The following is a 23,437-nucleotide window of genomic DNA, read 5'->3' as shown; positions in this document are numbered from 1 at the left end:
TTGATACCGAGATTTGATAACCGGTCTGAGAACCTGGGACTGCAGTTCCCCCCTAATGAATTGCTCTTCTGTTAATCTCTTAGAACATAGTGGGCAAATGCATTTCCTTCAACAATCATCAGGATTGTGACTTCCAGGGTCAAATTGTTGATCGAACTCCAGGTGAGGAAAGATGAGAGACCGCCCCCTCACCTCACTGGCTGAGAATGTGTAGAGCACTTTATCTTTGATGAGGAAAAACAGCTTCTTCCAGGTCCGCCTGCTTCTCTTGCAGCGATGCAGAGAGCCACTCATCGATGATCCCTCTGCTGAAGCTGCCACCTGCAAACACAGAGGAGACCCCACATGTGAAACACAATCTTATGAAGGTAAGTGCAAACATAAGAAGAAACTAGAAATAACTAAACACAGAAGTACAAAGCATACACAGAACATAAGACAGAACATAGGTGTGAACATAAGGAGGAGCACTAGAAATAACATGAGAATGAACATAAGATGATAGCTGGAAGGAACAAAAGTGTGGATATAAGAAGAAGCATTAGAAATCATGTTAAAATATAAGAAGAACATAGAAAAGCCCTCTAGAAAGAATTGCAAATGAAAGACATTTGAAAGAAATGGTTTTACTAACTAATTGAGCTGAAGATCCCATTTTGTGAAAGATGTGATCCAACTGGCTGCGATACATGGCTGGGAAGCTAGATCCAGATTCCCACAATTTGTTATGTAAAGGGAAAAAAACAGTATTGTACTCCATCCCTCTCCTTCCAGCTTAGGGAAATCTTTCAAAACTCATCTTAACTGCTATAAATTACATGTACAAGAAATGTAATTTAGGACACGAATATACAGTATTATTCTGGTATCAGCCAAGGCTCCATGTCCATTGTAACTTATCTGAATAAAAGTATTTAAAGATGAAGACGTGTGTATATACAGTATATGATGTACAGAACAAACAAAAGCTTATTTGATGGCTGTAAAATTGCCAGTAAAGCAACATCTGAAATAAGCCTTTGAATTTGTCACCCTCTTGTGATGGAAGGCAGCATGGCCATAATTATTCATGTTAATGTTTTTGTTAATGTCTTAGTATTTGGAATGATGGAGTCATATTATTCACCATTTTAAAATCAGTAAAAAATAGGGCTGTATGAAAAATCCAAGAAACATAACTAAAGAAAGAAAATAATGAATGAAAACGTGCTAACTGCTCACATCAATCATTGGGTCTAATGAATATAACATATGAAAAGGAAAAAAAGACAGCATTTGACCCGTCTAACTCATTTGGTAATTAGTAGCAAATCGATCCTAAGATCTAATTTTGCTGTTTCTTTAAAGAAACCAGAGTATCGGCTTCAACCGGGTCCATGGATAGCATAGTGATACTATTATTCAAACTGGGCTTTGAATCGGTGTGAAAGGTAGAGGTTATTTTGTGACTTCTACAATGTATCACCATTTAGTTAACCCTTATATGGCATTTCACCTGAGTGATAGCAGAGATGCTATTATTCAATCAATTTACAGCTTTGAGGGGGCTGACTAAAAGCCCAAACTCCTTTGCAAAATGGATGGATGATGTTTTAGGATTTTGTAGCTTCTAAAAGAGCCAATGCAAGCAAGGTAGGTTGGAGGAATGGATGAATACACAAAGATGATGTACAAGAACAGATTCTTGTACATCATCTTAATGTATTTGTGAGTGGTTATTTTGTGTGCTTGTCTGATAAAGAAGAACAATAAGGTATATTATTTCCCTCTTGTAGACTCCGCTGTACTATTGTTTTATCTGGAGGGGAACAGTGTGGCTTGTATCTGTACTTCTAAAACTCAGAGGGAGTTTATCCACTTGATAACGGTGTGGTTTTTACCTGAGTAAGGGCAGAGGAAGATTTTCTGTTCTTCCACAGAATCGGGGGGTGGATATTTTGAAAGACAGCTGAGAGCGGTCGTCCAGACAATCTGTTTGACTGGTGACTGGAGTTCTCTCCTGCTCCGGGACAGACTCCACCTGTCAATGGGAGAAGCTGTTTTACAGCCTTCACACAATCTAACAGTTTCACTCTGCTTTCAGCCAATTCATAAAACTGGCAGATTTTCTTGACTGAACAAGTCAAGAACTATTTCAGGTTAAATTATTATTTTGAAAAAAAGCTTAGAAAATATGACCTGGATTTCTAACACTTTTGTTTGACATTGCACCTCTTAAAAACTTAAGAAATTCTCACAGAATATTGGCAGAAGTCCGCAATTTGAGTTTGAGTTAAATACATATTTAGAAATACAATTACTATTTCTGAATTAAATGTAATTAAAAGAAACCTGTATTAGAAAAATTCAAAGGCAAACTGGTATCGATTGCTTTTCAGTTTTATGGTGTGATATACTATGTATAAGAAAACAAGATAACAAGTACTGTACGTATATAGGAAAACAAGATCCAAAAACTGAAAGGTCTTCTTTGAGAAAGAAGATCAGGGTTCAACAACATTGTTCTTGAGCTACAATCTTCAGTGAGTATCTTCAAAGGTCAACTTTATTCTGAGCAAATTCAGTGCATAAATCATTTGGAACCAAAATACAATACAGTACATGCTTGATGACAAGTTGGTTCATATTTATATGTGCAAATTCACAAGATCAGAGTTGAGGAGGAAGCAGTCCTATGGCATCCCTTTTATATTTTTTGTGTATAGATCACATTGAGTGCATTCAGGTTCTCGTGCTGATGACTATCAAGTTGAATGGGTGACACTGTACCTCGTTTCTTCAGCTCAGCATAGCAGCGGTCACACACTTTGGCAACTCTGTCTTTGAGGTACTTAAGAGGGTACTTGTTTCTGGAGCAGGCTCGACACACAATCTGCACCAACCAGCCAGGGCGCCACAGCAGAAAAAGACAGGGGAAAAAAAGATAAAACGAAATAGGAGAATGTAAACATACTTTAATTTTGCAGGCAAAATCACAGTTTCTGGTCTACTGCAGTCATTCTAAATTTGATCAATTCTATCTTGGTTGCCAAGCAACAGGAATGTGTAAATCTGTAAAAAAAATCTGTAAAAACAGGAATGGACAAATGAAAAAGATATGAAAAGTTCAGCCTAAATCATACAGGGGAAAAACACATTTTTTCAGAACTAATTGAAGATCTGAGCTATTTCCCTAATCAGACTTAGTAAATGAAATGTACTGTACTCCTATGCTTTTGATACTATTATTATTTAAATTTATGTTTTCAAACCCATAATTTCATTCTGAATATGGAACTGAAGGGTGTCACACTGATGTATTGGTACACTGTTATATCAGTTACATTGACACTGAGAACCAATTTAATTAGCATATTTTTTTCCCTCCTGATATAATAATGCTCTTTTTGTTTCTACATCAGTAAAGTCTTCCTATCATTATCAACATCATCCCTTTCAATAATCGCTTATCCAGTTTAGGGTCACGGTGGCCTGGAGCCTAACTGAGGAATACATAGACGACTTCCTATCATTTTCATGTGGAAAATCTCTTTAGAGTGGCCATGATGCTTTCCTTGAGGAGTGATAATTAAAGGTGATTTCTGTGCAGAAGATAGCGTCCTGAAGATTTATTTCCTTATCTTTCCATGCAGCATGCCAGCCTGCCTCCTCCCTCTGCACTCCTGCAGCTGTAGGACTTGCTCACAGGTTTCAAACCCATGTTTCAAATCCATGTCTCACACCACAGGTCTGCGGTGTCATTTAAATGCTATGCAGGAACTGAGATGGATTTCCCATACTGCCACATAAGCCTGCTTTATAAAAAGTCCATGAGTCAACAACATCTATGTCATTTTCTTCCATTCCGGCCACCTGAACTCAGGATGGCATTCCTAATCAGCTGCCTGGCTCAGTGTAGAGGGACGATCTGATCTAGGTAGTGTCTAGAAAGGGCCTGGAGTTTCTGGCTTTTGTTCCAGCAATTAACCAATTAGATATACATTAAACATATACATTATGGAATGTATATATACTGTATATAAAACATTTGTTATAGTAGAATTCCTATAATGATTTAAGAATGAATAATTTAATTATCTGATTTAGGATATACTGTATAAGGATTTAAAGTTTTTAAATAATTGATTATACGAGACATTCACTTCATTAAAGTTACTGTTGCCTATAATTCTCCTCAGTGCCTGATTAGAAGTATAACAATTATGCAGCTGATAAAAATATTTAGACTAACTATGTAACTCTGAACAGGGGTGAAATAAAATCCAGAAGACACTAGGCTGTTCAGGAATTGAGACTGAGACCCTTGCACAAGCAGCTTTTGGCCTTTCATGCCTTTTATTTAGTGCTGGGCTCAATGTTATTTCACCAAGGACTGGATGCAGGAGAGCCCCAGATGTACCGTCCTGTTTGGAGACTGAATTTAGTTTTATTGTTTAGTGCCAGTCAGCTCTTACTAATTTCTTCTGAACTAGAGAATCTCAAACAAACAACAAACAATCAGAAATATTTGAAATGCCTTGTTTTAACAGATGATATTATCAGCTAGCAAAACATTTTATCCAATTGCTCACTGAAGCCATTAAATTTCAAAGTTTGCAAGGTACTGTGTAAATCCAAAACACTCCAGTTTTCAACACTGTATCAACTCTACCACCCAAGGAGGGAATAGCGATGCTTTTGATCCTGTAAAATCTAGGTACGTCAACACCATGAGGTATGATGGAAAATGTACAGCAGATGGATAATCTCTGTGTTGACTATGAGAACAACTCCTAATGCTAATCCTTTGTTATAGCATGCAAGTAGATCATACCCAAAGAAGGAGACTTAACAAACACTGCAGGAGTAGTACAGAGTAGTACAAAAAAAACTTAGACAAAAGTTCACATCTAGGCTAACACCTGGCACATGACACTTAGTGTAGATCATGGCAGAGTGCTAAATGCTCAGAGCAAATGTGAGATGAAAAACTGAGGTATGAAAAAGCCTGAAGACATAGGTTTTGTTTCTCTGAAGTTACAATGGCACCAGGCTCCCCGTGTCTGAAGTGGACACTGACCTTTCCACAGGCATGGCAGTGATGTCGCCGCAGTGTGAGGGAGAAATCAGAGGCACAATTCATGCACATCATCACATGCGACACAGGCACCAGGGTGGGAGCTTTCTCACCTAAAGACATCCATAGCTTCTCTCTGGCCTGGAAAGAAATCTTGTCTCAGAGGGACAATGACACTGAACACCATGCAACACTGTATGCTTTTAAGTCAAGTCAAATCAATGTGCTGACACTACGAGCAAATGTAAGACTAAATGTCACAGATTTAACAGGCAGGTTATCTCTTGAATGCATAAGAACACATACTCACCTCGCAGCTGTTTGAGCTTGAGAAAGTGCCCTGACCTTTGGAGTGGTCTGAAATGGCTCGGCTCAAAGCATGGTACCAGTCTTCTCTTTCACCACAAGAACTGTAATGCAGCATACACAGACATCGGAATTAAAGGACTTTAAATATGATGACTGTTTTTCCTGCTAAATTGGGATTATATAAGATTATATAAGTACAAAAATAAGACTCAAATTAGCATGAGAAAGGCCAAAATGTTAAACATTAGGAGTATGACTTTTCATGGTTATAACATCATTTTGGATAGACGTATTTTAGCATGGGAAAAATATGGTAGTAGTCATACAAATAATCTATTGTAGCCTGCCGGCCTGAGTCTACAGTCTCAGAAAAAAATAACTGTTTGTAGCTTTCAGGCATAAAAGGTAATGATCCCCTAAATTGTAAAAAGGATCAGCAAATGCACAAGCATTTAGAAGCATTTAAACTCAGTCTTGTGTGCGTATTGAAGTGAGGCATCAAAGACTAACGGATTTTACTATTAACACATCACTCCAGAGCCAAATTTTCTTCTGTGCTGTTTCTTCTGAAAGCAGTCCCTGTTTTGGGATTGAGGATGGAGGCATTTTCATAATGCTTGAACCCAGTATTGCTCGTACATATTCATACTGCTGGGTGGACTGGCACTAGAACAGTATGGCACCTTGCTCAAGGGTACATACAGTACATCAGCATTAACAGAAGGGACTCAATCACATGGCTATCCCATTAGGATTATGAATCCTCATGTCACTACTATGCTGTGCCTTCATTAGCTCTGCTGGCATTGCTTGTTTTTAGGACAAACAATATTCCGTAGAATATACATAAATATCATTTGAAAATAAAAATTTTAATAATGGAAGTGAAGCTGATATACAGTATATAAGCTACACCTGAAAATAGCTCTTTTCGTTTCAAGCCTAGATACAGTATAAAGTATTTCAGTTGGAAACTAAAGTACAGTAGGCCCAGAGATTTAAATCCCTTTAGGCTTGTGAATTTCTCAGATCTGTACCAGAGGAAATCATTTCCTTTGACCATGTAGTGTCTCAGAGAAAGTATTGTGAGAACCTACCTTGCTGACAATGTGATAGAACAATTGTTGCTTTCAATCTTCAGGGCGTTGTGCACATTCTCTATTATGGGTTTGCTGACCTGAAACGCAAAATGCCATTCTGAGTCCACAGCTCTTTTGTAGGTCCAGGTTTTACATACAGTATGTTTTAATTAAAGACAATAAACACTAATCACTTGTCTGAAACAAAATGTCCACCAAAACTCTTCCCTTGAAATATTGGCTAAATATTGTGATGCAATTACAGTATAAAAGAACAATTTAGTCATAGAGAGAGATAGATTAGAGAGGTCATTTTGCTCAGTGATTATTTTGCTTTATATTTTATCAACTCACCTTCATTTCAGTCAAAGAAAGGGTGTTTTTCAGCCTGTACTTCCCATCCTGCTGTGGGTAGGTATACAGCATAACATCATTCATCTATTAAAACAAAAAATACAAAAAGCATTTTTTTTTACAAACACGCTTGCAAGAATAAAGTACAGGAGAGGCTAAGTGAAGATCCCAGGAAAAGAATCGGTTTGTGATTAGTGAAGGTATTCTGCCACTAGATGTCAGTAAAAGTTTGGAAAACACACCGAGGTGGGGAAACATTTTCCAATTTCAGTTCTAAAGTACAGTAAGCATCAGTAATTTCCATCTGAACAGGCAGACTTAGAAATGGGTTAAAGAAATAATGGGCTCTGTCATTGCTGGTTCTTCACAAAGTTCGAAAGTCTATTTCTCTACAATAACACCCCCAATATTTGTTTACATTTTATTGTTAAAGCGGGAGTGAATACATTTTAACTTTGTGTTTGTTTGGGAGATTGCCATTGAATTTTGCTTACACAATGCGAACTAATAATAACTATTTTGTCTTGCCTTGGACTCAGTAGCCAACATATCTGACAGCTTATTATAATTCTGTTGTTTTATCACTTAATGACTTATCAGTGGATCAGAAGTAACTTACATATGGTCTATATATTTCCAAAGTGGATAAATGTATATCTTGGAGTACTAGAATACTTTCTTTTTAACAAGTTCTTACTCTTAATGAAGCCTTCATTAATAGTAAGAAATACTTTATTTTTATTTCAAGGGACAGGGGGATAGATACATGCTAGCTGAAAATCAAACTTCAAGGAAAAGTAAGGTACAATCGCTGAAAAAGTGAAAAATGGCATGATAAATCCATTAGGGTAAACCTTCACAAGGCAAGTAAATCAATTGTGTGATGATGAAATCTTTAGCAAGGGAAAGGGAACATGTATTGAATATATGACCCAGATATTTGTCAAGAAGCGAATTCTTGTGAAGGCCTAATTTTTTCCTAACATTTAAAATACTGTACTTTATATTTTCTTTCTGTAAAATGTTATTGGAAAAGGCTCTGTTGTCCACAGACTTAGGGGTAAAATGTCCACCCAAACGTACCTAATTGAGTCTCTATTCAATCTAAGAGAGGTACCTCCCAATTCCTCAATATCTCTCAATTCCAAGAAAGGCACGAGAGTCAACCGTGAAAGGATGGAATAATGAGATGACAGTAGGGATGGTGTGCCTAGCTCCTTTCCTTATGAGGAAAAGGTTTTGATCCCTGAGATGGACATTTTAAAAGATGGCACACCTGCCCTGCATGTCTATGGGAAATAGGAAGAAACCTAAACTCAAGCAAATAAAGAGGGAAACGCTCTTTTGTAAACTCCACACAGATAGGTGGCTGGACTTGAACCCCAAGTGAATGGTCTCACAGTGAGAGCAGTGCTAACCACTTCAGCACCATGTTTCTCATAGAGGAGTGAAGGATTGATAAAACCTGCTATCACAGAAAACAGAGATAAAAATAAAATTGTTATTCTCTGCCTCTTTCCCTACTCCCTTTTCAGGTTATCCTTTCCGTTCTAAAACAAGACAGATTGTTAAAAGGTATGTTGAAAACAGCAAAGAAAGGACTTTCAATGCCAGCAAATGACAAACGACTTGTCAAGTGTCTTTACTCAGTTTACTTATTGCTTCATAAATTACCCTGCCCTCTAATGCATTAATCTGAAAAGAACACTGGCCATCCTGCCACCCCTATAACATTAGAATTCACAACTCCATCACATCACTCATATCTTTGCCGATGGGTACATCCATCAAAGCCCATTTAGACACCCAAGAAATACAGAAGAATCTATCACAGACACTTTTAGGGATGGTTTTAAGGCAGGTTAGTGCGCCATCTTTATTTGTTTTGCAGTGTGATAAATGCAAACTCTGCAGCTCCCTGCTGTTCACATCATGTAGACAACACAGCAGGGTGAATTGTGGAGACAAAATGCTAACCAGTATAGTATGTTCATGGACTGTGGCACTATTAGATATTAGAGTATTTAAGTCTGGTTATCGATTTGCAGTTCACATCATTTAGAGGCCGCACTGACAGTTGACAGTATACCTTAATGTCTACATAATTGCACTGCTATAATATCACATCTTCCTGATGTCACAAAAGAAATTCAGTTTTGTTGGTGTGATACCATGGTGTTGAATAGTAATGTCACCATCTGGTAGTATGAAAGTCTTGTCAGAATTAATTTATATAAATTTCGTAGGAATGATGTACTACAAAATGTTTTGTGACAACACTGCAAAACTTCATATATTATATTTTTACAACATTTCATCACAAATGTTGTCACAAGTTAAATTGTGAGGACAAGATTGTCAGCTTTGGATGTAGTTAAATTATTTAAAATCTGAGGTACTGAAAATGCCTACAAACATTCTCAGATCATATTTTCCAGCACCATGTAGAAATTTAAATAAAACAAAAAAAGAATTCTTAAACAGGCTTTAGAAATGTTAGTATGTTATATCAAACTACTTTTTCTGGCAACAATGTTGAAAACTGTGTTGAAAACTTTCTTACATGCTATGTCTACAATAACCAAAACACAACCTCCCAGCAACACCAGGAAATGTAAAAAAAAAAAGACAAAGTCATCCTCTTCTTTCCCAAACTGATTTTCCATGCATTTATGAGCTGTCATGGGCAGTCATGTGATGCCAGCTAAGTAAAAGATTTACCCTGGCATAATTAACAGAACATCTTCTTACATTCTAACACTTGAGTCTAGACAACCTCAGAACAGGTTTCAGTGGGCAAAATATGATATGCAATACACTGATAAATATACAGCAATAAAAAACATACACAAATAAATTACTTTTTAAAATCTTAGATGGGGAATTTCAACCATTTGTGATCAAGAATGAAATATAACAAGCTATTTGGCCTCTGACGTAAACTGTTCTACGAAATATCTTAAGAGAATTAAAAAGGTAGGATTTGTTTTGAAAATATTCCCTCTTTTTTTGGCTGGGACTTATTGTCTATATTTCGGTCCATTACACTGCTTTATACATGCATGTAATAATAAATATTAGCAACATGAACAAAACGAGGTTAATCATTTTGAACTAGTAACAGTTTGAATCTTAATATTTAACTTAGTTAAACCTATCTCAATTTGAGATTTATTAATTGTGAGGAGGAAAAAAAAATGTTGTCTTTAATAATAGGTACTGTATATAAGTTTGGAAAAACAGAAACACACATCACCTTCAAGTGGTATTTCCCCACCCCCCAAACAGGGTTTGCTGCTTTTCCAGGCCTTTAAACACTATTCTAGAGAGTCTGGCTCTCACATTCTTGTCAATAAGGTCCCTGGACAGGAAACCGGCATTCAGTAACCCACACCAAACATCCTGTCAGGAAACGCAGCTCTCAATAACACCATTGGTCAGAAGAGCCCTGTTTGGGGTGGAGAGACCTGATGTCCTTGCTTTCCTTTAAAGATAATGACACAGTTTCTATCCCTGTTATTTCACTCCATTTATTGTTGCAGAGTTCCAGGGAACAGGCTTGTAAAGGAAATAATATGCTCCACCTTCAGCAATACTGTAGATGTTAGAGTTGGAACCCAAGGAACACTTACGATTAATACAGTATTAACATAACTGTATAGTTAGGGTGGGGTGGTGTATAAAGGTAGTGTGGTATTGTATAAAAGATGGAGTGTTTTGATGGATGACAACAGCACCAGCTCTATTTACTGGAGCTTACCTACCATTAAACTGGCTATATTGCAGTTCTTTTTATATTCTTTACGCCCAATGTGTTATGTGCATCCTTAACGCATGTCAGAAAAACCCAGAGGGAAAACAGGCCAGCCTGCCTCATTATATCAGCTCAAGCTATAATATAACAACATTAGCCAGAAGAGAAGATGAAATTTAATTCAGTGGTTTAGACATTTATATGTGAAGGCATGTGTTAGAGTGATAGTCACAGCTTTCCAGATTTAGGAAAGTGAGGAAGGAGTTTTTGCAGAACAGCAAATAATTAAGGTGTAGGCTTACTTAATTTTTTTACTGCACAGTTTTGGTATGTGAGGAACAAATATTCCTTTAAGCAACACTAAGAAAGAAATTCAGAATTCTCCCAAGATATTCTATTTCTTTTCCCCAACCCAACTAAATCAGATGCACTACTGTTGTTGTCATAAACATTCATATTATCATTATGAGTCATAATAATATCATTCCATTTTCTAACAGCATTATCCAATTCAGGGTAATGGGGAGCCCAGAGCTTATCTTGGCAAGCAACAAACGCAAGGCTGGGTACACTCTGGAGAGGACACCAGTCAATCGCAGGGCAAACACACAGACAAACAAACACTTAAACCAGGGCCTATTAACCTACAAGTATGGACTGTGGGAGAAAACCAGAGCAACCAAAGGAAACCCATGACAATATGGGAAAAACACACAAACTCCACAGAAGAACAGACAGCACCCCAGGAACTGATCCCACGGCCCCAGGACCGTACCACCCCTCGGATCCAACAATCTCTACTACTGTTGCCATCGTTATCCATATTAGCAATATGATTCCTTATAATAATATAACAATACACATTCATTGAATAGCATAGTTAACACCTTTCACCAATCTCTTGCGTACAGTTATTTCAGTTCCAACGAAAACAACTTACCAAGAACAGGTGACGAGGCTGTCTGTTTCTTCTGGAAACCTTCATCAAGGTCCCTTCTTTGACAAAAACCTAAAGATCCCATCAACAAATGTGCATGAGGATATGAGAGAATATGTGAACATACAAGCAATTACACCTAACAGAGTCTAAATGCAGGGATACAACCAACTGGTTTCGAAATGTTTGTGATATGTATTTGGTGGTAACTGTTGATAATTATTAGAATAGGTTATTTGTCACACTAGGTGTTTCACACATATTTTCTGGGAAAAGAGCCACTGTGAGTCTTGTGCAACACAGAAAATGTTTAACTCAAACCAGAGGTCCATACATAGAGTTCCATTGTTCCATAAAATTCTTTTTATTTCATTTATTTCTATCAAGCATGTATTGTGTAACTGTTACTTATATATTAATTAAAAACATGGAACTGATTTTCTGAAATGATTTCCCCAGTAGCTCAACAGAACCCTTCATTCTCAAACAAGCCTTCCTAAGCTTGTGCTCCATTTTGCTGAGCTTGTTTTGAAAAAACCGAAAGAGAGAGCAGGGTAAACCAAGATTAGGTACACATTCATGTGTTGTTCTTCATTGATTTACATGATGGATTTTTAATTGGAACCTCTTGTTAGTCACATTTTATAATTATGTTCACCTCTAAAATCACTACTCTAAAAAGGTAATCAGGGCTTTGAAGATCTGCTTAAAAATGCACTCCAAGATTCATGAGGGAAAGTATTTGTGTTTTAAAAAGAAGTTTTGATTGCTTCCTGATCATTATTTATAGAGTATTCTGTGAGCTTACCACCTGAAGAAGCCAACAAAGTGTGTTAACTGTATTTTCTCAAAACACATCGAACTCTCAGAAAACCTCTGTGTAGGATTTCTGTGAGATAATGTGTTGGACAGCAATATTGGATTGATGAAACTGTGAGCACAGTACATTCTTGTCAGCAATTCCCAATATCAGCACCTGCAGGCAGTGTGACGAACTGAGGATTCCAGGTGGTCTTTCTGCCTCTTTAAAAGAAAGTCTGTTGATACCCAGGAGGGGCATGGAGTATTTTAATTACATAAAATGTGACGGCCCTGGAATGTTTACAGCAAAAACTGCTCAAAAACAATGTCCTTATCAGTGAGTGCAGTGCTCACCCTTCCCGGTTGAAGCAAGTCCTTTTGGCCTCTAACACTGTATTCAATGTGGACCAGGCGTAGCAAGTTCTCCTGAGAGAGAGAAAAGAGAGCAACATTATTTGTGTGAGTAAGAGACCAGGAAAGAAAGGGAAAGCTTCTGGGAATTGAGTGCAAATTTGTGTGAGAAAGACAGAGGGAGTTGGTGTCCATGTGGGAGTAAGAGATAGTAAGGGGAATGAGGGGGGATGTGGGAGACTGTGGAAAAATATTGTCTCCTCACACTACAGTCTTTGTTATTAAGCACCTGGGGATTCTTAATTACATCATTCCGTTCTGCCTACGGCACTTATCAACATGTGGCATGTTAAAGAAGTGAAGCTTATTATAGGCCACATACACAACAGTAAAGCAATTATAAACCCAGGAAAGATATTCTCTCCAAGAGACTTCTTAATTCTATTTTTTTAGATACGCTGTGTTAAAAGACAATAACTGTCTGAAATCATTAAATCTAGAAGACAGCTGGGAAATTTAATTACATAGTAGCCACTTCCATCACACTTTGACAACCACTCCGAGCTTAGCAGGACACTGATTGTTGAACGGGGAACAATCGCTAGTTTCTTCACTGCAGGGTAACATGGAAACAAATGACAGAACAGTGGAGACTCACCCCTTTCCTCATGCTGTCATTGGCTCTGTCTGCAACTTCTGAGACAATAACCAAGGCAGCTGGTAAAGAAAACAGGGGGGATAAAAGCAGGGCATGTTAATAAAATACATGTATCCAAGAGGATCTTCGAAATAACAGAGACACGCCCTCACTGTATTGGTACCTATTCCTAATACACACACAAAGATGGGTTTAAATGTTGACAAACTTCATGTAACAAATCTAATATTACTTCTTAAAACAAGTACCCATGTCTGTTTATTACCTAAACAATTGAACAGTCAGTGACTGAAAACAGTCAACTGGCACCAATGGCAAAAGAAGACACTGGTGCTGTTCCTATGGGGGGAAAACTGAAAGGTTTCATGCAGGCCCTTTAGTGATAAGGAGGCACAAGTACCTTGTGTGTCTTCGTACTCGGCCGAATCTGGAGACAGGTTGTTTAAGTAATCTGAAAAAAAAAGACATGGGTTAAAACCTCAACTCCAGAAGACTATGAGAAATTCAGGGTTACAGGGGAGCCAGAGCCTATCCTGGCAAGCAATGGATGCAAGGGAGACAATACACCCTGGTTGGGATGTCAGTACTTCACAGGGCAGACACACAGACACAAACATGCACACACTCACAGCAGGGCCAATTTTTCCAGAGCCAATTCATTTACCAGCGTGTCTTTGGACTGTGTGGGGAAACCGGAGCACATGAAGGAAACCCATGGGAACACTGAGAGAACATACAGACTCCAGATAGCAGATAGCACCCCAGGGCCCCGGTGCTGAAAGGCAGCACTGCTAAACACTGTGCCTTCATGTTGCCTTCTCCATAAACGAACAATGGTAAATACTAAATATTTGCCAATTCATCCACCTTTTTCCACAGCACCCTCTCACTGCAGGCACAGAGGCCACTGCTGCTCAGAGAACGATGTGCACCCTAGCCCATTCAAGCCCATCCCAAGTCTGGTGTCACTGACTTTTTGTGAGCCCTGCTCTAGTTAATCCTGTTCAAAGCTGGCTACTGACACAGCCCAATTCTCAGCTCTGTGATGCCGGACATGTAGCACCATCTATTGAAACCAAATCTGGATTTTTTAGAGCTGCAGTAGGAACACAACATTTCCTACTGCAGCAGGCCAGCAGCCATATAACCCTGCAACTTACAACTGGCAACCCACTGAAGCTAAGCAGGTGTGAGCCTGGTCAGTACCTGGATGGGAGACCTCCTGGGAAAAACTAAGGTTGCTGCTGGAAGAGGCGTTAGTGGGGCTAGCAGGGGGCGCTCACCCTGCGGCTCATGTGGGTCCTAATGCCCCAGTGTAGTGATGGGGACACTATACTGTAAACAGGCGCCGTCCTTCGGATGAGACGTAAAACCGAGGTCCTGACTCTCTGTGGTCCATCGGCTGTTATCAATCATGGCCTCCTAACAATCCCCCTCTGTGAATTGGCTTCATTACTCTGCTCTCCTCCCCACTGATAGCTGATGTGGTGAGCGTTCTGGCGCACTATGGCTGCCGTCGCATCATCCAGGTGGATGCTGCACATTGGTGGTGGTGGAGGGGAGTCCCCATTACCTGTAAAGCGCTTTGGGTGGAGTGTCCAGAAAAAGCGCTATATAAGTGTAAGCAATTATTATTATTAACATTTCTATAAGTCTCACTGCACAGGACACAAGAGAACAACCGCATACTGACCTGTGAGGAGCATCCGATACTGCAGGATCCGTACGATGACTTTCAACAGCTGGTGTTGCAGGCTGACATTGCCACATGCTGGGCTTTGCTGCTCCGGAGCAGAGAGGAATGAAGGGAATAAGTCATTTCACTGCTGTATTTAAAAAAAAAAACTAAATCCTCCATACAGGGCAGGAAATCACTTGTGAGATTTGTTTCAAATACTGTGATGCAAAGCAAGACAATTAACCAAATTAAAGGAGAACGTTTCTTGTGATGATGTTTCATAGCACTACACAATCCACCTTCGCACAGAACAAAATCAGAACATATAAATAATCACACTCTTTTTTATTCTATGTATTGAACACCCATTTTGTAATGCATTCAGCATGAATGAGTGCTGTTACCAAGATATTCCAATTTTGTCCTGCATGTGATTTTTTTTTGTGCTCAGGTATCCACCTTAGATGAACAGTTTTAAAATGTTGTGGAATCTTGCTTATAGTTCTTCTTTTTTATTAAATCAAACTCAAGAAACCTCTCTAGCAATGTTGTACTGTAAAATGCAATCAAAACCTAAATTGATTCTGACATGCCTTCATAAATATTGTCATCCCCAAGCCCACAGCAATAATTTCTGCGCCAATCTGCAATTGTGATTAAAAGATTATTGAATTAACACATGAAGCAGTTTCCCACAATCTAGCCAGTCTCACAATCCAATTAGGCTGCTCCTCACAGTAACCACAGGTTTATAAAGTAAAAATTGCTACCTCTAGAAACACTATTTTTATACTTCAAAAAGACATTGATCTCAATTTAATGCTTAGGGGGCCTGAAGATCTGACACTAATGTAGAAGAATGTATAGATAACAAGAAAATTGTAAAAAGGACATTTACATGTGTCAAAACAAGTATAAGCAGACATTTGGATATCTTTATGATAATGTATTTTATTACTAAATGAAGGAAATAGTGCTTTGGTTGTCACCAGTAGAAGCAGATTAAAAATGGAGGGAAGGATGACTGCAAAATAGTGTAAAAATGATTTACAGTTTATGTTTTAGTGGGTATACATCATAAGATAGTTTCACAAAGTGGACTATATATTTAAAAAACACACAGTAACAGTCTTATTGTTACAAACATTAATATCACTAAAGACGCATGAGAAATCTATGTACAAGACCAAACATAAATGAGCTGTGGACAAAAGTGAATTCCACCAATCCATTATTCTTCATTCCACAATTGTCTCTGCTGCCTCCTGTTTACATTTGATATCCCTGATACACCCTGTATTGACAGTATGATTCGTCATCCAGAATAATCTTATTGACGCATCCCTATTTATTGATACAACAGCTTTCTTGTGTGTACAGTGTGAAGTGCAATACAAGTGACATTTATATCAATACATGTGCCAGATATTTCAAAAGCAGACTAAGTAGTATTATAAGTATGTACGTAGCATGTAGCAGTATTGTATGTACTGGAGTATATAGCATTATTATGTAGTATATATGTAGTAGTACTGTATAAACCGGGGAATGTAGTGTTATTATTATGTAGTATATATGTGTATGTGCTAAAGTATGTAACATTATTAATATGCAGTATATACAGTATGCAGTATTGTACATACTGGAGTATGTAGTATAGCAGTGTTGTGGGGAGTCCAGGATAAGGTGTAAGACAAGTGTTAGTGTATAAGAAGAAACAAGCTGGTGGTGACTAAAGCGTTGCAAATCAATGCAACATTGAGCAAGAAGTTAAACACAAGCATATGCAATATTTTGATTAAATGAATCATAAGGCCGCAACATCTCTAACCAGGAGAGCAGAGGCTCTCCTTCGCTGTCCTCAGGACGACACTTGCAATATGTGGTCAGATGTGTTCCCAGCTAATCATATTGCAGGCGCTTCCCTATTGCCTTTTCTACAGCTCTGTCACCCTGGCAGGGCCGCGACAACTGCTCTTAACACAATCAGAGGCAGCCGGGGTGCACAAATAGAAAATGCAATGTAAACACAACTGTACATAAACCGGCTTTAATTCCATCAAGGGCTTCTGGTGCTAAGATAAATCAAACTGAAGGTGTATCAATGTCACCAGCTCCTCCAAAATAGAATTAGAGTCCATTACCATCCTGCTTTATTCTTCCTGTTATAAAGAAATAACAATAGGGAGCAGAGATGGATTTCCAAATGAACTGATGGCAGTTTTTCTTTCACAGTGACCTTGCTCTGAAAGAAGCACATTTCATGTCATTCTTACACATCTTTTCTCTTCTGGTCCTGGTTTCAATAACAAATGTTCAATATCGTCTGTTTGGTCACTTGGTTTTCACAGATAAATGCTAAAATACACTGCAGGGATTATTTTATTGGTCAATTGCAATTATGTTTTTTTTTTCCTGTGTCACTGGCTATGTTAGATTTTCCTAAAAGAGACAAATGTGGTGGCCGAGAAACATTAAAACTTACATAAGAAAACTTGTCTTTAAGGTGTATGCTTCAGTGCATTGACAAACAGAGTTATAATGAGCTCCCATGATTAGCACAGACCTTTTGTTTCAAATGGCTTCCATAGACTAATCTATTCTTTCCATGTCTTCTAGATAGCTGGAAGTACTACAGTATAACAAGTACAAATGGCACTGCTGTACATACAGCACTGATTACATAAATCACAGGCCTCATCTGACAGTGATATATAGAAATCCCTTGCTTCCTGTATCTTATCAGGGCCTACTACTGTTCTACACAGCAAAGCCTAATGCCAGAACTACTAAGGAATATTTTTTCTAGCAAAAATACAACTCTGAATGTGTCTGTTTTATATTTACTGTATAATGAGTCTAACATGAAAACACATTTAAGTAATTAAATTAAAATCCACTTGTTTTATAGAAGAGTATGGTACTGTATGTAGTGCTTTGGATAAATATTTTATTATTCATGCTCAAATTATACACTTTATACACTAAAATCTAAAATATCAAAACTATAATTTTTTTTTTAATTCTCCTCAAATACCTTTGAGCAGGAGCTGTTTTCATGCCATGTTTTTCAAAATGTTTCTTGATCAACTGAAAGTTTAAAAATAAACATAGCTATATTTGAGAAGCATACTTTATAAATCATAGGATGTTGAAGAAGCCTGCAAAGTTTCAATTCAACTTGTACAGCAGTAAACAAAAAGAAGATTTTGAAATAGCTCTCAAATAATTCAGTCAGACCACCATCTAAGGTAATACAGGGCCTGAATTTTTATCACAAAGATTGTAGGTTATCTGTCCCTATTAAATCTTCAAGTAAGAAGGTTACAGTCTTTGAAGATAAGCAAAAGAAAAATGAAGAATGCTCCCAAATTTCTTAGATATCCCATCAAAGATATCAAATTTCAACTAGGACCAGTAAAGAACTCATAAGCAATGCCAGCAAAATTGAGGCAGGCAGGCTGGCCAAAGAAAAATCACCAGTTTCCTTACACGAAGGATCCAGACTGACTGGATGTTGTGCTTCCAATGACACTCAAAGAGTGAAACATACTGTAGTTGTTTTTAGAAACCTGCATTCTTGCATTTTACCATGAACCATGTTCTGCAATTCTCTTAGCTTTCACTTTGGAATGCTGAACTGCCATTCAATGTTTTAAGAACAAGCCTGTCACCTAGTTTACTGAATGAGCACAAGGAAATATACAAACTCCTCAGTCCATTGATCAAATAATGAGTGGAAGGTCAGCCCTGCCCTACAATGCATGAAGAGGAGTGCTATCAGTTACTGTTGCTGGGCTGGAGGAAGCCTGCATAAAACAGGACAGATTGAAGGCACTAAATGATGTCCAGGACTGCTGTTGTCAAGCTGACCACAAACAAGAAAATGACACAGAAAGCAAAGAGAATGTGTGGTCCTCAGGGACCTGAGTCTGACACCAACCAGTGATGGGAAGACTGAGAAAAGGAATCAGATACTGAGCAAAATGGGAAAAGAAAGGGACACCAGTGAAGACTGTTCTGCACCTGAACTTTTACTTTTAAAAAATAATGTTTGTTTAGCTCAAAGCTAGGGCCAAGAAGCAGGATCGCTGCTCAGGTTCTGTCAGTAAAAGGTAAATTAATTTGAAAAAGTACTGGTGATATTCTGTAAATGTTCGAAAGAGAACCGCTTGTTTCAGTTTACTCCTGTGTCTGAGTGTACCTAGCCTCAGCCTGTATGAACCACAGTACCACAATCCCCAGTGATGCTACAACACTTACATCCTAATCAATCAGAGCTTCTAGAGTTTCACCAGACCATGGTGCAGCATGGGGTCATGAAACCAACCCAAACCACCACAAAACAGCATTTACTGGGAAATGGCAAGAAATCAGATAATGCCTGTGGGAAAAGTTCTTAAATGTCTCCTTTTTTTAGAAGTTAACACTTTTTGATTCTTTCTTTAGCTAACAGAAGCACTGCATCCACCTTTGGGAAATAACCATTGTTCGGTGGCCTTTTTCGATCTTTTTATTCTTGAAGTTCAAATTCTGCAGTCTGACCTTTCAGACTTGAATCAAGCCGGTCTCGATTCACCTCAATAATCAATACAAGCACAATACACTCTGAAGATATGGATCTTTTCTTCTTTGCATACATAAGCTTAAAATGCCAGTCTTTATTAAGGTGCATCATCATAGCGTGTCGCAATACGGTGGATTTAGACCTCTCATTTTGCCTGTTTATCTTGCAATTGAGCTGGGTTGCTAAATATTCCTCAGTCTAAATTGATTTTTTACAATATGTGAAGTGATCAACAAAGGTGTAAATGATCAAGTTAATAAACCCAGGCTTTACAACTCTTCATTCAAGTAGTTCATACTGTATGTTACTTTTCCACCTCATTTATTTAAAAGCCTACATTCCAGCCTGACAAACGTACCTCAAATTGTTTGACAACAAGAGAGAAAGCCAGAGATTTCTGACAGCACTCCTCCAGCAGGGCCATGTTCCTGTCATACTGGGTGATGTATGGGGTGAAGATGTTGAACTGCAGCCTCCGGGAAAGCAGGACATCAGCAATCCTCTGATATTCCTCCCTGAAGGGAGATAAACCAAATGATGGCAACTGAATAGAGCGCCAATGACAAGGTATTCACAAAAGATTGCTTTCTAACTGTGTCATACATAGTGGGATGTCAATAATCGTCATGAAAATATGACATTTTCCAATATTTAAGCCTTTAAAGTTTAATTTAATCTCTTATCACTCTTGTTCAACATTAGGGCCATTTCCATCATTGTCAAAGGATGCTACTTTTTACAATTAAAGATATTGTTTTTATAGAATCGAACAATTATACATATAAATCATTTTACATGAATTAATATTACATTCATATAATTGATTTCATTTTTCACAGTTGAAATGGCATAGGCATGTCCTGGAAATTTTAAAAACAAACCTTTCTATATAGTTGAAGAAGACTCTGAAGTATAAGTCTCCCATGTAGCATAGAATTAATATTTAAATCTGACAACCTTACTCAACCCGCAATTAAAGTTTTTACACTGCAGAACTGTGGTAGAGATAGTCATGAAGGCTTTGGCAATGCACTCAAGCTACAGAAGGTTTTCACTACGAGTGACGAAAGACCCAGTTCTGTGGGATCTCCAACGAAAAGAACTAAAAGATTTGATGTATCTGAAATATAGATTTGGGGGCAAAATGGCACATTACACATGCACAACCTACAAACATGGCTTATTTTTCTGAGCTCATGTGCTGGTCAATGGTACTAGATGCTACTAGAAAAGACTGGGTGGGAGTGCGGCCTCACTGACCAGTTTGCGATTCGGGACTCCAGATCTGAGAGGATGTCCTGATGGAACTGGTAGATCTGTGGCAGTTCGCTGAGGATCTCGCACAGCTTGTCCTCCTCCAGCACCGGGTCTCCAGCCTCAGTCACTGCACTCATGACTGCATCTCTGAAATCCTGTGGAAACAACCAACCCAAGCTGATGTTCCCATGTGTCCAGGGCCATCGAAAGAACTGTATTCCAATGTATGCAATACATTTGTGAAGGTTTTGGTGAGCAAAAACAAAACTAGTTCATATTAACAGACCTTTTTTTTTATGAACCTTCTCAAGTTTATTTCCAGTCCCACCATGGATTAAAAAAGGAATGTCTATATCAGAAACTTTTCTTATGAGTTGTCTAAAGAATGTTTATTTTTCTTATTAAGATATATTCATAAGAGTCTTGACATCTTCAAGAATAAATGGGTTGCTTACTAAAAAAAAACTAAAAAAAACCAATTCTCAAAAAAAAGATTGGACAGACATTTCCAAAGTGTTATTTTGAAGAAATCAGTGTAACTTAAAAGCTTCAAAATCCATATAAATTGAAAGTAACTTCACTTCCTGTAATCTTTAATGTCAACACATAAAGGATATTTTCAACACTTTGGAAACCTCTTAGCATGAATAGAGCTGCAGAATAATTGAAGATGCTGGCATTCAGTTATAGGAGGCCGTGATAATCAAATATTATCCTCAAAGCCATTAACCAATTTAGCCCCACAGATTTATTCAGAGTGAAGCATGAAAAAAAACAAAAAAACAGACAGCACAAATAGAGACTGCGTGGAAGTGAGTTTAAAAATGTGGCATTTTTTATGTACAGAGATATGAGATTATGAAACAAACTATACAGCCATATTGTAGAAACCTATTGTATACCTTGGTTTCTTTCAAGAACGAATTGGATGAGATCCTTGGATCAAATGCAGTAATAACTAACTACTAAATAGCTTACATGCAGTAGGTCGAATGGTCTCCTCTCGTTTGTAACTGGTCTTGTGCACTTATTTATTATGTAGGTAGGACTGATCTTTCAATGAGTAACATTAACCTACCCTTAAATTCAGTTTTTGGTTTAAAGTTTAAAATCCCTGAAAAATGAACACTTTAACCATTAGGAAACTACAACAGAGAAATCCACAACCAATACATAATATATAAGAATATATATATTTGAAAATTAATTAGGAAAAACTCTGTTTGGTTTAGTGACTAGTCAGTACAATTTACAACCAGTATGGTGAACTTTGCTGGTAGAAAAATACAGATTTCGAAGAATGCTCCACTATCACACTGCAGTTGAGGTGTAGACACACAAAACAGAAATTACAAACATGTCCTACAACATCAAGGAAGAGAAAGGTAGTGTAACGTCTGCTCTTCAGATAAAAAACAATATAACTTTGTATTGGCCAAAAGCGGGAAAGTGAATGACCAATTTAGATTGAAATATTAAACCAGTGATGGTAGAAACCCCTCTAACATAGTGCTTTATCTTTTTTATCCTCTGTGGCTGAAAGGTGATCCTCCTATGACATTTTTCCAAATTACCCTTTGACCCCTATGAAATCAGTCATAGAGGAGACAGGTCTCACATTCTCATATCGTGTGGTGGACCATCAGGATGCACAAACTCAAATACTATGGAGGGAAAGGCAGACATAACCGGCCCAAGCTGTGATGAAAACCTCACCCACAGCCCCCTATCTCTCTGCCCCAGCCCCCGTCAGAGTGCCTGTCCTGCTCAGAGCTCAGAGAGAGGTATGAAGAGACTACAGCTGCTCCAGCTCTGACTTAACGTCATAATCAGCCCATGTCCAGCACCAGGGGATGTAAGACTCTCCCGCCTTATTATTTTGACAATTTAATAAATCATTTTTTGTATTTAGCAAGTGGCCTATTGTATAGTTCTGTGGACAGGCCTTTTGTGAGAGGTGCAAATTATTTATAATCCAATACAATTTTCGTCTCACAGCATTACTGTAGCTAGTAACACGTTCAAGGAAATACACTACAGAAGATGAAGCATTTCAGAAGAAAAGGGTCTTGTGCAGATCTTCCAAATTTAAGATTAAATAAAGTATTCCTAATGTTACACTGAATTAATTTGAGTATTTATATGTTAATAATTTGTAAAATGACAAATATAATAAAACATACATTTAAGAAAAATAATAATTGTAATAGTTGTTCTAATCTTGACATTTAAATGAAAAATGTAGGGTAGTTTCTGTCAAAATTATAACCTATATAATATAATGCAACACATTTGCAGTTGATATTGTATTTACATTTCAAATTCTGGGACAAAATGGATGGTCTTGTTATAACCTGTCAACAAACGTCTTTGTTTTTAACTGTCAATAAACAATCTATTAACATATTATTAACAAAGTTACAAAGAACTCTAACAAAAACAAATGGAACTGCACAGAAGCCTGATGGTTAGAAGACATTAAACACTACTAGAATTCAGAAAATACCAAAATGTAAGGACATAATTTATTCAAATAATCCTAATACGTTGTTATATTATCGAGAGGGTACACTTAATAATTAACACCTACAGTACTTCACTGTACTTGTCTCCACATTCTGTAAACATCAGATCTC

General features: G+C 37.7%; 1 protein-coding gene across 2 annotated transcripts in view; it reads right to left on the bottom strand.

Moving 5' to 3' along the window:
• Window positions 1-23,437, bottom strand: part of fgd5b (FYVE, RhoGEF and PH domain containing 5b) — a 72,485-nt gene that overhangs the window by 5,333 nt on the left and 43,715 nt on the right. For both annotated transcript variants that reach the window (XM_088636481.1, XM_088636480.1), the window contains 14 exons: window positions 20,805-20,956; window positions 19,903-20,059; window positions 14,993-15,080; window positions 13,700-13,750; window positions 13,300-13,358; window positions 12,645-12,716; window positions 11,493-11,561; window positions 6,799-6,882; window positions 6,463-6,542; window positions 5,367-5,466; window positions 5,060-5,197; window positions 2,770-2,872; window positions 1,881-2,020; window positions 193-321 (listed from right to left, as the gene is read on the bottom strand). In XM_088636481.1, coding sequence (XP_088492607.1) covers window positions 193-321; window positions 1,881-2,020; window positions 2,770-2,872; window positions 5,060-5,197; window positions 5,367-5,466; window positions 6,463-6,542; window positions 6,799-6,882; window positions 11,493-11,561; window positions 12,645-12,716; window positions 13,300-13,358; window positions 13,700-13,750; window positions 14,993-15,080; window positions 19,903-20,059; window positions 20,805-20,956 — 1,422 coding nt within the window. The remainder of the gene's footprint in view (window positions 1-192; window positions 322-1,880; window positions 2,021-2,769; window positions 2,873-5,059; window positions 5,198-5,366; window positions 5,467-6,462; window positions 6,543-6,798; window positions 6,883-11,492; window positions 11,562-12,644; window positions 12,717-13,299; window positions 13,359-13,699; window positions 13,751-14,992; window positions 15,081-19,902; window positions 20,060-20,804; window positions 20,957-23,437) is intronic.

Source organism: Lepisosteus platostomus, chromosome 6 (genome assembly GCF_059453375.1).
Source record: "Lepisosteus platostomus isolate fLepPlt1 chromosome 6, fLepPlt1.hap1, whole genome shotgun sequence".
NCBI classification, from domain to species: Eukaryota; Metazoa; Chordata; class Actinopteri; order Semionotiformes; family Lepisosteidae; genus Lepisosteus; species Lepisosteus platostomus.
The sequence above is the reverse complement of the archived record's forward strand: the minus strand, read 5'-3'. Positions and strand labels throughout refer to the sequence as shown.